Below are 16927 nucleotides of genomic sequence, written 5' to 3' on the forward strand. Positions count from 1 at the left end.
CTCCCACACAAAACAAAATAATACCAGATTCTTTCTTTTATTTTTAAAAGTTAAGAATGTATCATGAACTCATTTGTTATACAATACACTACTTTGGGGGAGAGGGGAGGAAGGAGTAGGTATTAAGCCATTTTGAAGATAAAATTTTCTAAATCCATTAGTATGCTTTGAAATAATGACTATCCTTTTTTGAAAGTCAGAGATTATTTTAAAAAAAAAGAAAAAGAAGTATGAGTAAGCAAACATCAACACTGTACACTGAAGCTCAGAAATTGAATACTGCATTTTTAATGTCCACTCGCAGTGTTCTCTGTAGCCTCTAACCTTTTCCTTAGTATAGCAAAATCATCATACTCTGGCAAAAAACTGTTTCCCTTCTCTCTGTTTGACCTTGACAATTAGAGTTTAAACGAAATTCTACTGTGAGTCTCAAGAAAGCTACTGAGGAAGAAGTTATTTCCACCAACCTGGGTGCAAATATTTGGCAGACAGAGTGCAATTTTCACCATATCAGGCAAAATGGACTGATGTAAGTGTTGAGCTTCTGCTTCTTCTAGTACCTGAAAACCAATAAATGTTATCAGTGAATAATAACCAATGAAACAAATATTTTTTATTAAATTACATATGTGCTTTATATAGGATGCCATAAGAAGGCATATTATCAGCATCATTGAACACATGCACAAGTACACCAACAGGTGCAGTAAGGAACTTACAAATTCATTTCCAAATGTATGTAATTCACCTAAATGCCCTCTGAAAATGAATCGAGTATCCCAAATATGAAATATCTATCATATCGCATTCACAACTAAATAAATGCTTGCATATGAAAAACAGTACCTTCTGACCTCGGTTACATCAACTAAAAACTATTAGACCACAAAGAACTCTCTCAGAAGCCCTCAAGCTTCTACAGTCAGTAGTTTAAAGAAATCATCATAAAAGCCACCCTAATCGTTTCAGAGCATATTATATGTGTCAAATCTAACCTACTGGGTAGTAAACAATGAAGTTCCAGGTGACTTACAATTTCCTTTTCTAGGCACCTTTAGGAAGTTAAAACCACAATTCCCATATCATAATTTGAAGTACAAGAAAGACGACATTCATGCCCTATTTCTGTGTTTTGTAATTTCCCATCTCTTCAATGCTTTAGAAATTACTTTAGGCCATTTAATCCAACTTCTCTCTAAACATCAGAGTATTTCTTTTAAAATACTGAAAATGAAAACACTCTTAATCTAGGGATTCTATATATACAGTCAGGATTAAAGTAAATCATGTATCTATCTGAAATCACATCTGAACTAGATAGATGAGGTCTCAGTTATAATCCAGTCTGATCCTGTCATTATTAAAGAGAAAAGAAAACTGAAGCCAAGGAGGTTACCTGATTATCCTAGACTGAAAATGTCAATTAGCAACTAAATCAGAACTAGAACCCAAGTATTCTGGCCTATATTCCACAGCTCTCCCCACTTCTCTATGTAACCAATGTTTGGGATTGATGAGGATACAGACTCTTTACAATATCTATAGATTCCCTTTGCTATCAGGAGCTAAGCTGAAATAAAGGAATATTCATTTGTCTATCTACAGCTGGACACAGTATGTGTATAAATCGAAAAAGTAGCAAAGATAATTTACATTCACTCTGGTTTTACAAGAAAGTTCTAACAGGGCTTCCCTGGTGGCACAGTGGTTGAGAGTCTGCCTGCCGATGCAGGGGACACGGGTTCGTGCCCCGGTCTGGGAAGATCCCACATGCCGCGGAGCGGCTAGGCCCGTGAGCCATGGCCGCTGAGCCTGCGCATCCGTAGCCTGTGCCCCGCAATGGGAGAGGCCACAACAGTGAAAGGCCCGCGTACCGCAAAAAAAAAAAAAAAAAAAAAAAGTTCTAACACTAAGAATTTTCTTTATACCAAAGCTCTAAAATCCAAACCTATGCCCACCTCCCTCTTTAAATTAGGAAAATGGGAAAATTGATATTCAGAATGAACAGAAAGATATTTGCAATTCAGAGAGTGTAGGATCCAATTAATCATAGGTATATAAAAAACAAGCAAGAACACAATTATTAATTCTGGGGAAAACAAAAAGTTGTACAAGAGGAGAAAAGGAATCAGATCTCAGATATGAACAGTGTTTTTACCATCCTACTAAAAAACCAGAATACTGATCTAATTGAAATGAATATGATATCTATAGTGGAAAAGTGGGGAAACATAAATAAGGCTGTTAGTGGTGACAGGGTTAAGTACACAACAGCTAAATCCTAATCTTCTATAATGGGAAGTTAACACACTAAAAAAATAAATAAATAAAGGCTAAAAGGTTCAAAGCCTCTTCATTATAAGCCTCTTTAATGCTAATAAAAAGAAAAACTAAATTAAAAAAAACATACATAGAAGGCATTCTGCTAGTTTAGAATTTTATTGTATATATTAAAGATACTTGCTTTCCTGTACCTGAAAATGCATAAAACATATTAATGTATTAAGATATTCAAATTCTTCTTATTCATAATTTATCTTTTTGTTTTTTAAAACATTTTATTTTGAAATAATTATAGATTCACAGAAAGCTGCAAAAATAATATATGGAGGTCCGGTTTACCCCTCACCAAGTTTCCCTTAAAGGTCACATTTCAGATTAACTATAACACAATATCAAAACCAGGTAATTAATATTGGTACAGTATGTGTGTATTGTTCTATGCTATTTTATCACGTGTACATTTGTGTAACCAAAATCAAGATGCAGAAGTGTTCCACTATAACAAAAGTCTCCTTTGTGCTACTAATTTATAGTCACACCCTCCTTCCAACCATCCCTAAGCCCTAGAAAGCACCAATCTGCTTTCCATCTCTGTAATTCTGTTGTGTTATACAAATGGAATCATATGGTGTGTGTCTTTTTAAGATAGGCTTTTTTTCACCCAGTGTAACGTCCTTGAGATCTATTCAAGTTCATGCACGTATCAACAGTTAATTCCTACTGCTGAGTAGTATTCCATAGTATGAATATACCACAGTTTGTTTAACCATTTACCTACTGAGGGGCATTTTGGTTGTTTCAAGTTTTTAGCTATTACAAACAAGGCTGCCTTTTACTTTCAACCTGCCTATACTGTTGTGTCTGAAATAATTTCTTGCAAGCAGCATATAATGTGTCAGGTTTTTTTAATCTACTCTAAATCGTTGTCTTTTAATTGGTGAACTTTGACATTTACATTTAATCATTGATAAGTTAGAACATATCCATTTTTAATTTTCTCTTTCTTTTACCTGTTTTCTTTTCCTTCATTCCTGTGGGTAACTTGAACATATTTTAGAATTCCATTTTTATTTATCTAAAGTATATTTGAACACATCTCTTTGAACAGATTTTTTTTAAATTGGCTGCTCTAGGCATTCGTTATATATAACTTATCACTGTTTCCTGGTGTCAACATTTCACATGTTGCAGTAAAGTATAGAAACTTTACCTTTAAGGCTCTTTACCCACCCCCATTATAATTTTCTTTAATATTTCTCCACATACATTGAGAACCACATTTGATAGTGTTATAATGTTTGAAAATAGTGAAACAGAAAATGTCAAACACTATTTAGAATACTCAAGAAGAAAAGTCTACTATATTTTTACTCTTTCTACTGTTCTTTCTTCTCTCCTGGTGTTCCAAGATTCCATTTTATCATTTCCTTTCTGTTTCAAGAAATTCCTTTAGAGATTCTTTTAGGATAGGTCTATTAATGACAAATTCTCTTCCTTTCCTTCATCTGAGAATGTCACCGTTTCTCCTACAGTCCTGAAGGATATTTTCAATGGATATACATTTCTCTGTTGAAAGTTCTTTTCTCTTACTCCTTCAAAAATATTATGTCACTTCTTTCTGGCTTTCATATTTTCTGATGAGAAATCCAACAACATTCAAACTGTTTTTCCCCTATAGGCAATGTGTTATTTCTTTCTGGATGCTTTCAAAATTTTTTTCTTTGCCTTTAGTTTGAGGAAGTTTGACTATGATATGTCTTGGCATGGATTTCTTTGGGTTTATCCTGTAAGAGGTTTGCTCAGCTTCTTGATGTCTTCTGTCAAATCTGGGAAATTTTCAGCTATTATTTCTAGTTTTCAGCCACTATTTTTTGTTATTGAGTATTTTTTCATCCCTGCCCCTTTTCTCCTCTCCCTCTAGTACTAAAAAGGCATGACTGTTAAATATTTTTTAATAGTTCCATAGGTCCCTACACTTTTTTAAATAAATTTTAATGTTTCTTGAATGTAATGTTTGCTTGTTTGACCAGTACAACCAGTATAGGAAATTTAGGAATTTAATTCAGATTTTCAAGCCAATATAAACCCCAAAATTACATATACTAGACCATTATGCTATTATTATTTTCTACATTATGAGAAAATCTGAAAGGAAATATATAGTCACTTTTAGACCAAAATTATTAAACCATTCTAACTTTTCTGAGTCACCTCAGAAAAAAGTGACATAAAAGTCTATTTTCTTTCTGTTGTTCAGATGAATTCCTTTGTTCTTTTTCAAGTTCTCCAATTCTTTCCTCTGTCACCCCCACTCCCCATTGAGCCCATGCATTGCATTAAAAAAAAAAATCAGGTATTGTATTTTTCATTTCTAAAATTTCCATTTGGTTCTTCTTTATAGCTTCTATTTCTTTGCTGGGACTGTCTATTTTTCATGTGTTTCAAGGAGCTGTAATTGCTTATTGAAGCCTTTTTATGATGGCTGCTTTAAAGCCCTTGTTAGATAATTCTAACATCTGTGCTATCTCAGGGTTGGTATCTGTTGATTGTCTTCACATTTCAGTTGAGATTTTCCTGGTTCTTCGGGGAGCGATTTTTTATTGAAACCTGGATTTTATGTTATGAGACTTTGGATCTTATTTAAATCTTGTTTTAGCAGGTCTTCTGTGACACAGGAAGGGAGAGCCACCTCATTACTACCAGTCAGGAGTGAAAATTCTACTGCCCTTGTTGACTCCCAGGGCAGGGAGGGGGAAAGGCATCTTGATACCTTTGGGTTGGGGGGCGGGGGCCGGGTGCAGAGGGTGAAAGTTCAGGCTCCCCACCAGGCCTCTGCTGATACCACCCAGGTGCCATATTTTTCCAACAGCCCCACAGACCCTAGCTGGTCAGTCTTTTCTCCACCTTTCAGAGTCTTCTTATTCTTTTATAGTGTCCTGGGTTTTCAGCGGTATTTAGCAGAGGGATAAGGAGAAGTGTCTTTCCAAACATTTTTAACCTAAAGACATTTAACCTTAAGTGTCTAAATAGGCTGACAGCTTCTTCTTCTTTGGGTACCTGTTCTTGTCTTTTAAAACTGACATACGAGTAGCTGCTGCCATGCTTTGCTGACCATCACAAGCTTTAAAATATCATTTATTTATCTGATGAAGCATTATTGCACTGGACTTCTGTCAACACTTCAGACCTATGTCTAACGTTGCTTTGAAAACACAAAAGGGAAGATAAAAAATGTCATTTGAGAACATAACCAACCCAACTACCATTTGAGATGGAATGCATAATTTAAAAAACTAGTATAATCTTATGCCCTCTCATATATTATTAGCATCTTTAAGCAAATCTTGCCTTTTACAAATTATTATTTACTATTTATTAATCTGCACAATTTATTAATCTATACAATGCAAACCAAGACATTAGTATTAAAAGGTTTTTAAAATGTAAATCACTGCTTAACTTCAAGGGAAGAAGAGCCTTAAATAATAAATATTTATTTATATCATATATTATACTATTTTTAACGATGATGATGATTATAAGGAAATTAAGCATTTATATGATGATTAAATTCTCCCTGCCCTCTATTGGAGGGTCTGCATAATTATATATGACAAGTGTTTGTGTGTGTGTGCATGTGTGTACATACCATCCTTTTATTCTCATCCCAAAAGTTGATTATGTACGTGTTTCACTCAGAACTGATACAAAGATTTTCAAAATTATAATGCTATTTTACCCATTTCCTCTCTTTAGACTATAGAGTTGTTCAACCATTCAACTAACCAGTAAATTTAAGTGTCTATTATATGCCAGACACTGTGCCAGGACTGACAACAGAACTGTAAACAATAACAGACATGATCACTGACCTCATGAATCTCAAAGCAGAAAGTCCTATACTCTTTCTGTGATCCTCTCAATATATCAGCCTTCACCTTGAAGGATAGTAATTATTGCAATATCATCACAGTGGTCGTGGAGAAGCTATCATTCTTCCTTAGCAGATGGAAGCATTAACAAACTACTAAAATAGAGCAACTTAATTTGTCAAATGTCAAAACATGATGAATGATTTAAATATCTAGAAGCTTACATATAGAAAAGAGATTTGTAATTATTTCTTCTTTCTTAGAATGCTTGATCAACTAAAACTAAATCTGTGAACTGTGCTCTAATACTAAAGGCATATTCATGCATGACTAAGTACAGTGCCTGGCACACAGACAGTACTAAATAAATAATATTACTGAACTTTGAATGGGGAAGTGAAATCTGTAGCCGGTAAAATCAGAAAACTAGTGATATTTTAGTGAAGGAGAATATTTCCATAGATCTACTTCTTCAAAGAGTTCATAGGAAACAGCTTTTTAATCAGTCACAAATCAACAAATATAATAAACACCTCAAGTCACTCCATGTTATCTATTGATGTAAACCTAGGTAGACCCTAGTAAAAATTTTTAAAGTTACTAATACTCTTCTTTAATAAAAAATTTCAAGAAAGTTTATACAAAAGGTCTAGAATAAATTTTATGAAACAATTTTTTAACATAAAACATATATCATCCCAAAATCTAAATAGACAAGGTGAAAAACCTCATAGTCCTATGATCCTAAAGTTAATATAACCATTTAAGTGTTTGTTACACTTAGGTATTTGTTTTCCTTCTCACACAGAAAAAATTACTTAAAATCACATTACTCTAACAATTCTGTATAATTTTTTCATTAGACAAAAGAATTTTCCACTTTGCTGTGTAGTCTTCATAAACATCACTAGCAACAAAATGTTTTTTAAAAAGTCATGTATTTTCATTGTAGCAAATTAACATAAACAAAAAGAAAATAAATACCACCCACAAACCCACTATCAATATATATACTGCTAACATTTTGGCATATATCCTTCCAGTCTGTATTTTGTTTTCATTTACATAGTGGACATTTTCCCGTGTAAATAAATATAATCCTATATCACCATTTTCAGTAGCTGAGTATTATTAACAATTTGGACACACCATACCTTATTTCCCTACCTAATTCTGTTATGATAGATTTACAGGTTGTTGCCAATTTTCCACTCTTAAAATTACCATTGCAATGAATATCCTTGTACATACATCTTTCTGCAACTATTTGAATATCTCTATAAGTGAAAACGTTATATCAAAAAGCATAGGCTTTTTTTTTTTTAAAGGTTTTTACTATATGCTGTCTAATCACCTTCCAGAAAGGTTCTATCAATTTATATTCTCGTGCTGTATATGAAAGTACTCAACTCCATACCTTACTAATACTGTGAATTCTCGTATTCTTGTTTTATTCACAATCTGATAGACTAAATTGACACCACTATTATTTTAATTTATGTTTATTTAATTACTAATGATGTTGAACTTTTTATCCCCATGTATACAAACTCCTCTGTGATGAGCCTTAATCCTTCTTTTCTATTAATTTTTAATACGTGGATACATTCTTGCCTTAAAAATGTCAAACCATTCAGATGAAGTCAAAGCTCTTCTTAACCACAAATCCCCAATTCCAAACTACTTCTCAGACAAACAGATGCTTGTCTCCTTCCCAAACTACTTCTAAGCATTTCTACATATGTGCATACAGAAATTTAGCTTTCTGTTACATTAATTTTTAAACTAAATGGTATACTATATTTTTTGCAACTTGTTTTTTGCCTTAAGAAAAAGCCTTAGAAGTCTTTCCACGTAATAGAATAAATGCTATACAGTATTTTCCACAGTATGGATATACAATTTTAACCATTCCTTATTGATGGCAATTAACTTTCCCAGCATTATGAAAAATTTCAAAAATACAGCAAAGCTAAAATAACTATACACTGAAAACCCATAAACTCAGTTTCTACAGTTAACATTTTACTCTGTTTTTGTCGCATTATCTATCCATCCATCAATCCATTTTTTAAATGCATTTTGAAGTAGTTTGGGGGCATCAGTACATTTCACCCTGACCACTTCAGCCTCCATATAAATATAATTTAACATTTGTTTACAAGTTTTTTCATTTTGAGGTAAAATTTACATTCAATGAAATGAACTAACCCTAAGTGTACCATTCAATGACATTTTACAAATGCATACACCTGCATAAACTAAATCCCTATCAAGACACAGGATATTATTACACTATCACCCTAGAAGGTTCCCTCATGCCCCTTCCCAGGCAACTTTCCCACATCTGAGAGACTACCACTGTTCTAAATTTTCTTCTACCATAGATTAGTTTTGTCTCTTGTAAAACTTCATATATTGGAAACATGTGACATGTACTGTATTATGTAAGGCTTTTTTTTCCCCCTCAGCACTGTGCTTTTGAGATGCATCTATGTTGTGTGTATCAGTGATTTTGTTCCCTTCTATTGTTTTATTCTATTGTATAATTATATCACAATTTGTTTATTCATTCTCTTGTTCATAGACAACTGCACTATTTCCAGGATTTGGCTATTATAAGTAAAGCTGCTATAGACATTCTTCTATAAACACAGGATTTTTTGTGTATACATATATTAATTTCTCTTAGGTAGGTTTAGAAAGGAAATGAAATGCATAGGTCATAGAGCAGGTATATGTTTAGTTTTCTAAAGAACTGCGAGACCTTTTTCCAACGTGGTAGTACCATTTTACAAACCCGACAACAAAGTATGAGAGTTCCAGTTGCTCCACATCTCTAGCTACATCTATTCATTTTAGTTTTAGCCCTTCTAGTGCCTGTGCACTAATACTTCATTCTAGTTTTAACTGGCATTTCCCCAATGACAAATGACACTGAGCATGTTTTAATGTGCTAATTGGTCATTTGTATACCTTTCTTTGTGACCTGTCTTTTAAACTCTTTTAATTTTTTTTAATGGGGTGGTTTGTCTTATTTTTAAATTGAGTTCTTTATATATTCTAAACATAAATCCTTTGTCAGATAAATATATATGCTTTGCAAATATTTTCTCCTTGTCTTTAGCTTGTGTATTCATTTTCTTAATGTCTTTTGATAAGTATTTATTAATTTTTTTCTTTTATGCTTAATGCTTTCTGTGTCCTAAGAAATCTTTGTCTATCCCTAAGTCACAAAGATGCTTTCTTCTAGAATCTTTATGGTTTTAGCTTTTGCATTTAGTTATTTTCTATGTATGCTGTATACAAAGAGTTGAAGTTCATTTTTTTCCCCCATAAAGAAACCCAATTTTCCCAGCACCGTTTGTTGAAAGATGTTTCTTTCCCCCATCGATTGCTTTGGCACCTTTGTTGAAAATCAAATGATTGTATAAGTATGGGTCTATTTCCGGGTTTTATGGGTTTTCCAGTGATCAATTTGATTCTTATGCCAGGACCACACCATATTAGTTTCCTTGGGCTGCTGTAACTATCACAAACTGGGTGGCTTAGAAAAACAAAGATTCATTCTCTCACAGTTCTGGAGGCTAGAATTCTGAAATCAAGGTGCTAACAGGGTCATGTTCCCTCTGAAGGCTCTCAGAAAGAATCTTTCCTTGACTCTCCCAAGCTTCTGGTGCCTACGGGCAACCCTTGGAATTCCTTGGCTTTCAGAAGCTTTCAAACAGTGGCTACTATTATGGTGATGATGCATATTGTACCCTCTGCCTTGTTTAACCTTTTACTACAGTTAAACCACTAATTATGTGTCAAGACTAAGTTCACATCTCCTTGTGAAGCCTCCCTTGACTTTCCTAATTCCTTCTTCCTCATGTGACCCTATAGTCACATGCACATACCTGTAGTACAGCACTTATTATGGTTTATTATAATTATTTATTTACATGTTCTTCTCCTCTCCTTCTCTAATCTGTGACACTGCAAAAGCAAGGATTGTATTTTATACATCTTGTACTCTAGTACCAAGCATAATATTTAGTACTGGTTATAATTTGCTGAATAGAGTTGATGAAAATTTTTAAATTACATTTTATCCTGCAAGCATCCCTGCAAAACAGAAAGTAGAAGGACATCTGGAGAAACTGAAGCTCAAAGAATGTAAAGCCAATTTCCCACATTCAAACTTAATGGCCATACATCGGGACTAGATGCCAGGACTTTTCTTCCCAGGTTCACAAGGAAGGGTATTTTAGAGAACGGATCACTTGGCCAAGAAACTGGAATGGAATGATAAGGATAATTCGAACTCTGTTTACCTTACAGAGTTATGAATGCTCAGCCATAACCATGTTTTATGAATTCTAAAGCCCCATATATAAATGCAAAGTATTATTATCTACTGGGCCAGTAATTTATGCCCTTTCTGGAGCCTCCTCTTTCTTTCAACACCCCCCATGTCAATTAACTGCCAGTCCTACTGACTGATCCAGCGGCGTCACATATTCATTACCTCCTCTTAATCACTACTAAACTACCCTGACTCAGCCCCTCATCCAGTCTCACCAAGATTACTACAGTAATCTAACTGTTGCCCTGCCGCTAGCCCACCTTCAGTTTTAGCCCAAGTATACCCTGGTGTGTCCCTGTTCCACCTGAAAGCTTTCAATGGCTTTTCCTTGCCTTTTCAGTACAGTACAAATCCTTCAATTAATAATCAAGCTACCTGGCCCTAGATGCTTATCTAGTCTTACTTAGGGCTCTCTCTGTCTCTCAAACTACCTTCTGTGCATTTTACATACTAGACATTTCAGCAATTTACTCTTCTCTAGCTCCTACCTATGCTTCCACAAATACAATCTGTGCTACGCCTGGAATATCTTTCCTACTCTAAAACTTACCTAACCTTTTAATGTCTTACTCAAACAATACACTGCTTCAAAGTCTATCTAAATGGACGCACCAACTAGAAGGTAACTCTTCCTCTTATAATTTGTCTGTTTTTTCACAAGACACTTAAGACTTCCTGCTTTATGTTGTAGTTATTTATGGACATGCATTCTGGAGTTTACTAGAAGTTCCTTTCATACAAGATTGACATTGATTCACTATGCTAAAACATACTCAAATGTAATGTTCTCAATAAAAATATTTGTTAAATTAACTGACACTTTCTACCACAGCTAGGTAATTTTACCAAGCTCTCCCTCTTCCTTCTCTCTACTGCCTATCAGAATCTCCCTCAAGAGGTTTTTTATTTTTTTTTTTTAGTAAATTAAACTGCATATGAACTGAGTTTTCTATAATACACCTAAAAAACTTACTGGAACTACCTCCAGAGTTTCCCAAGTTCGAGAGACAGGTTCATATTACAAAGATTAAAAAGAAAGAACTAAGTCAGAATTATTAAGATCTTTCAGACCCACCTCTTCTTCAGACATGTTTTTAGACTACAAAAATTAAACATTAGAGGAAAAAAATAATTATAGCACTAAGTTATGTAAGGATAAAAAAATCAACTGGAGAAGGTGAATGTTTCTAACATTTACTTGTGCACAATTCAGGCTGACACTTTGAAGAGAAGAATGTGACAGCTTACAAGAAAACAAACTCACTCATTCCCCTTAATTTCTGAAAGCTCATGCAAGTCTGACAAGCCAACCACAGGGTGATCTCTCATGTGTATCACCCATGACAATTATGGCTTTAATAAAAATGTTCTCCAAATTTTAATAAAGTCCAATTGGTTTTCAGGAAATAGCCAGTCTAATATTTTCATATTTAAGAAGGCACATTTCACAAATTAGTGAACTAATTTCTGGACTTAAATAAGACTTCCAAAAATTTTATATTATGGCAACAAAAGAGGTACAAAATGAATATGGTGGTGAGGCAAGGTGATGTGCTGAGAAGCCACCCTGTCTCTCTATTGTCCCTTGGTTTGGTTTTCTCTTCAAATAGCTATTAAGAGCTTCCTAAGTAATTTTCAAAATGCTATGACTCAAACCTGAGAAGCACTGATGAAGATCACAACTCACTAGAAGCACTTGAAATGATCTGTTTTAAGGATAATACAAAAGATCCTTTGAAGTATTTGTCCTGTAACTTACACTAGAAATAATCTGTATTTGTCATTAAATTAACAGTTGTTTAATATGGGATAAATCAGGTTGCTATACACTTACTTTTTCTCCCCATCAATGGGCGCCAGCAGGAGTAAAAGAGTGCCAAGCATTAGAATCTCCTTTTATTCTTTTCTTCCCCCGCCCAGGGGAATGAAGGATTTATTATTACTTGCAGCAAGTAAGGAGAACATTGGGATCTTTCCCAAAGCAGTGTCTCTAGAATCAAAGAGATTCTTAACCTCCAATCCCATAGCCAAACTCTTATTAGCCAGTAAAGGGAAGAGGAAGTAACGATGAAGTGAGAAAGAGCCCTTCGGCAGGTTACCTCAACTCCACTTCCACTCTCCCAATCCTTGTTCTGTTTCTCAGGACAGAACTATGAACTAGTTTCTCACTTCAGGAAACAAGCCATTAGTGGCTTAAAATTCACAGACTTTTGTAGATGGGTGTGGAAATTTCACCATCATATACTCCAAAACCCAAATAAGTGACAACTAATTTTGGAACACAAACACTTTAGGAAGAATACCATCATCCAGTTCTTGAAACAAAATATGCCTCTAATCAAAACCAGTCACACTATTTCCTATACAAATTTCATTAGATTAAACATGAAGAACAAAATTGTGTAGGTTTATGACACATGAAGGAAGCTCTTCTCTAAACAGTAATCATTATCTTTTTCATGCTAATAATAAAACGCACAAATTATTTTTGCCTTAGAAGGATAAAACATAATAACACACCCTTATTATCCTCTGTCTCCTAGAAGAATTTACTTCTCAATACCGTCATGGTAAATGATTATTCTTTAGGGAATGATCTCAGACTAGCACAAGATGCTCTGATAGGTCTTTCTCATCTCTCACTCCTATTACTGTATGACTACATGGCCATAACCATCAATCACTCTAGCAAACAGCACCAAACCACAATGCTATTACACACAAGCCAACAGATATTTTCAATACCATATAGTCAGACTATTATCCATCTTTTATAGACAGGCAATCAAACTCAGCATGACAAGATTTCAGAGAAATAGCTAATGGTTAATGGAAGTTTTCTTGTCCTGGAAGCAAAATGGACTTAATTTGTCTGAGAAATATAAGTGAACAATAACTTCATTCTTTTACTATAGTTAACAGTTTTAAATTTAATAAAAATATTTTTGAACTGTAAGAAATACTTTAAAATTACTTATTTTTACTTTTACCTAATTTTTAAGATAGTTCAATGACAGCTTCTCGCACTCACACCACTAGGAAAGTAATTTGCCATGCGAATCAAGTAATGTGCATACCTACATATTATAACACTTAATTCTTAATTTAATTCTTAAATTATCCAGTATGAATAGTCAATATTATAGTCCAAACTTCACTCTTATTAATAAGGCTGAAACAAACATATTTCCCAAAAGGTTTGAGGGCACCCCCTGGTGGCAGACTTTTGGGAGGGGGAAAAAAAAATCCACAAATACCATTACAATGAAAATATCTTTTTAAGAAATTGACCAAGTTCTACTCAGCAACTCAATTATTACAGGTAACATCCAATCTAGAAAAAATTCAAAATGTGATCAAAGAATGTTGGGAAATCTCTGAAGTTCCCTGTGAGGAGATCTGACCAGTACCAGCTCCTAGGTAGCAAGACTAGCAAGATATCAGATGCAGAAGAAACCTTAGAGATGATCTCATCCAGGGCAGAACAGAACTTTCTACACTGTCCAAGACGGTAGCCACCAGCCACATGTGTTGACTGAGCATGTGAAATGTGGCCTGTGTGACTGAGCAGCTGCATTTCAAATTTTATTTCATTTTAATTAATTTCCATGTAAATAGCCACATATCGCTATTGGCTTCTTGTTTGGACAACACAAATCTAGTCCTACTCTTTACTCCACTCCAATGAAATAGAAATAGTCTCCAGAGCAATCCAAGGAAGAGCCAAAGGTTCCCAGACACATGTACAGCTGGATGGTGCAAATACATATAATTGGACCTGCACCATTTTGTTTGGGGATTCTTAAATGCACCTAATTTTATTCCATTGCATTGGATTACTTTTTGGTAACTGCAATTCATTTGAAAATACAGATGAGTTTGAAAATGGTAAAATATCCCTTTTGAAATAATTTTTGGCTTTATAGCCTATAAAAACTGAAGACATGTGACGACTGGTACACCAGTTAGCTACATCAAATAAAACGGATTACGAGCTCAGGTTCAATTTATCATCTGGGGCATTCATTCTTTTCTCATAGAGAAAATAAAAAGGTAAACGAGCCCCTGAACTGTGAATTAGCTAAGCTCAGAAATCCAAGACAGAGAACAGCCCAATTGATCCAGCCTCTACTCTATACTTAACTCAAGTTAGGCATATCGTTAGTAGTATGTTGACATTTAGTTCAAGCACGTATTGAGTGTCCACTTTGCCCAGGATGTCATATTGAGCACTGTGAGGAATAAGCACAGTGCTCAATATGCGCACTGTGTTTAAATAAATAAAGGTAAACAGCGCAAAGCGAGGTCTCTGTCCTCCAGAAACGTACTACTTTTTAGGGTAAAAATGCCATATAAACAGACATAAGGGTCATGTGTACACGCCTCATCTTTTCTCTCTACCAACTGCCAATCTCAAATGGTCAACTGTCACTTTACACAAATAATTCCTAAATCTTTCAGTAAGAGGCTGTGGCTTAAGACCCACATTTCTGTGTGCTGATCTACTCTCCTTAAGTATACTGAAGTTAGTTCAAGAAACACTTACTGAGCACCAGCCATAAGCTAGAAAACACTAAGATGCCCTGGAGAGGTTCAGCCTCATGAAGGATGCAGACATTTTATAGAAAGATCATGCATTATGTGGCAAGCGCATGGAGGCAGGCACAGGTACTACTGTGAGCACAGAGTGGAGTCTTTAGTAGAGGCTGGGAGGACAGAAAAGAGTTCCCAGAGGAGATAAAGACTGAGCTAAGTCTGGAAGGATGGATTAAGAACAAGCCAACAGCATGCCAGAGAACCTTTAGGAATTCAGTCATTAAAATATCAGTTATGGAGAAGCTCAGTATCAAGTGATGCTGGAGAAATGGGTAGAGGCAAGGCCAGGGAATACCATAAACATCATCCAACAGAACTGAAAATAGATGAGGTGCCACATAGGGTTTGAAGATATATGCTTCAGATAGCTCACTGTGGGTGAGGAGCATGAAGGATGGATTTGAAGGGAGCGCCACTGAACATGGGGGTCAGCTGGATGACTGCTGCAATATACCATCTGAGTCATGATGACAGCATGGATTAGACAAGTATAACAGAAATAGAGGTGAGCCTCAAGAAGTGTTTAGGAAGTAAATTTATTATGTCTTAATATAAGAAGCTGACAGAGAGAAGGAGCTTAAGATAAAGATTTGAGTGTGCCCAGCATTAAGTGGTATTTAAAGCTCTTGGCACTATGTTAAGTGCCAAGGAGTAACTAGATTTAAAAGGTAGGCTACAGTTGACCCTTGAACAACACAGGAGGTAGGGCACAGACCTCCGCACAGACGAAAACCTGCATATAATTTATACTTGGCCCTGTGTATCCACGGTTCCCCCATATCCATGGTTCTGGAATAGTACCTGTCCCTCAACTTTTTACCTTGCCTGAAGGAGTTTTTCCTCTCGGCAGTTCTTCCTTCTCAAGTAGAACCTGTTAGAATGAAGAGGAGGAGCTGTTATTCTCCTCAGCCCCCACCGCTAACTCCTTCAGATTCTACCAACTGTTGATCGCGCAGCACTGTAGTACTTACTATTGAAAAAAACACACGTATCAGTGACCCACGCAGTTCAAACCCATGTTGTTCAAGGGTCAAATGTGCAGGTACCAGGCTGGGCAGGAAAAGATAGGAAGGCAGGAAAAGGCCAATAGATTACAACTGTTTTGCAAGGTGTGTTCCATGGGACATTACCTACGAGGGAAATCATACGCCGTTACATAGAAGGAGGCCTTGTTTATAAATAAGTTTGGGGAAAATGTTTAGTTAACCAAAACTAAGCAGATTTCTTCACTATAAGACTCCTCAGAACTATTCCCAGTAGGAGGACATAACGTGTAGCAAACTAACTTGACCATTCAACCCTTTATTTAAAAGTATTAGAACAACACAACCTGGAAAACAGTGGCCCAAAAGAAAAGGGATGGAAGCAGTAGCCTTAAAAACAGCAAGTGCTATAGGAATAAGTGAGTAGAAAACTAGGAGGCTATGGTAGGAAAGAAATGCAGAGTTAATGATGTTAGAGAAGGAACTGGCCCAGGGCATAACCAGATCCAATTTGTGATCATAGGTTAATACAGTAGAGAGTCTCACATATAGGTCTGAGTCAGACTAGTTCATAGGTCATCAACATGATTATCAACTGAACAAAGGCTACTGGACGTTGGTAGGTACCCTCCCTAAGTCAGTGCTTTTAATGATGCCAGATCTAAGGCCATAGGCCACTAAAGCCGCCTTTTTTTAAGAGGATTTTTCCCAGGCTCCTCTTCTTTCTACTTATAATTCAAATCTTTGACCTTTTCAGGCCTCCCTAGATTTAGTTAATTGGTTTCTAGGACAATTCTGTCCCTTAACTGAATCATTTCCAGCTGACCTAATGTTTGGGCAGTATG

The 16927-nt window shown here is 35.4% G+C and overlaps 1 protein-coding gene across 8 annotated transcripts in view; it reads right to left on the reverse strand.

Moving 5' to 3' along the window:
• Window positions 1-16927, reverse strand: part of PARG (poly(ADP-ribose) glycohydrolase) — a 116762-nt gene that overhangs the window by 66299 nt on the left and 33536 nt on the right. For 5 of the 8 annotated variants that reach the window (XM_032608007.1, XM_032608013.1, XM_032608008.1 and 2 more), the window contains one exon: window positions 468-560. In XM_032608007.1, the coding sequence (XP_032463898.1) occupies window positions 468-560 (93 nt within the window). Of the gene's footprint in view, window positions 1-467; window positions 561-15919; window positions 15971-16927 lie in introns of all 8 variants that reach the window. The other 3 variants (XM_032608010.1, XM_032608006.1, XM_032608011.1) reach the window with 1 other exon arrangement.

The sequence above is a fragment of the Phocoena sinus genome, chromosome 16 (assembly GCF_008692025.1).
Source record: "Phocoena sinus isolate mPhoSin1 chromosome 16, mPhoSin1.pri, whole genome shotgun sequence".
NCBI lineage: Eukaryota > Metazoa > Chordata > Mammalia > Artiodactyla > Phocoenidae > Phocoena > Phocoena sinus.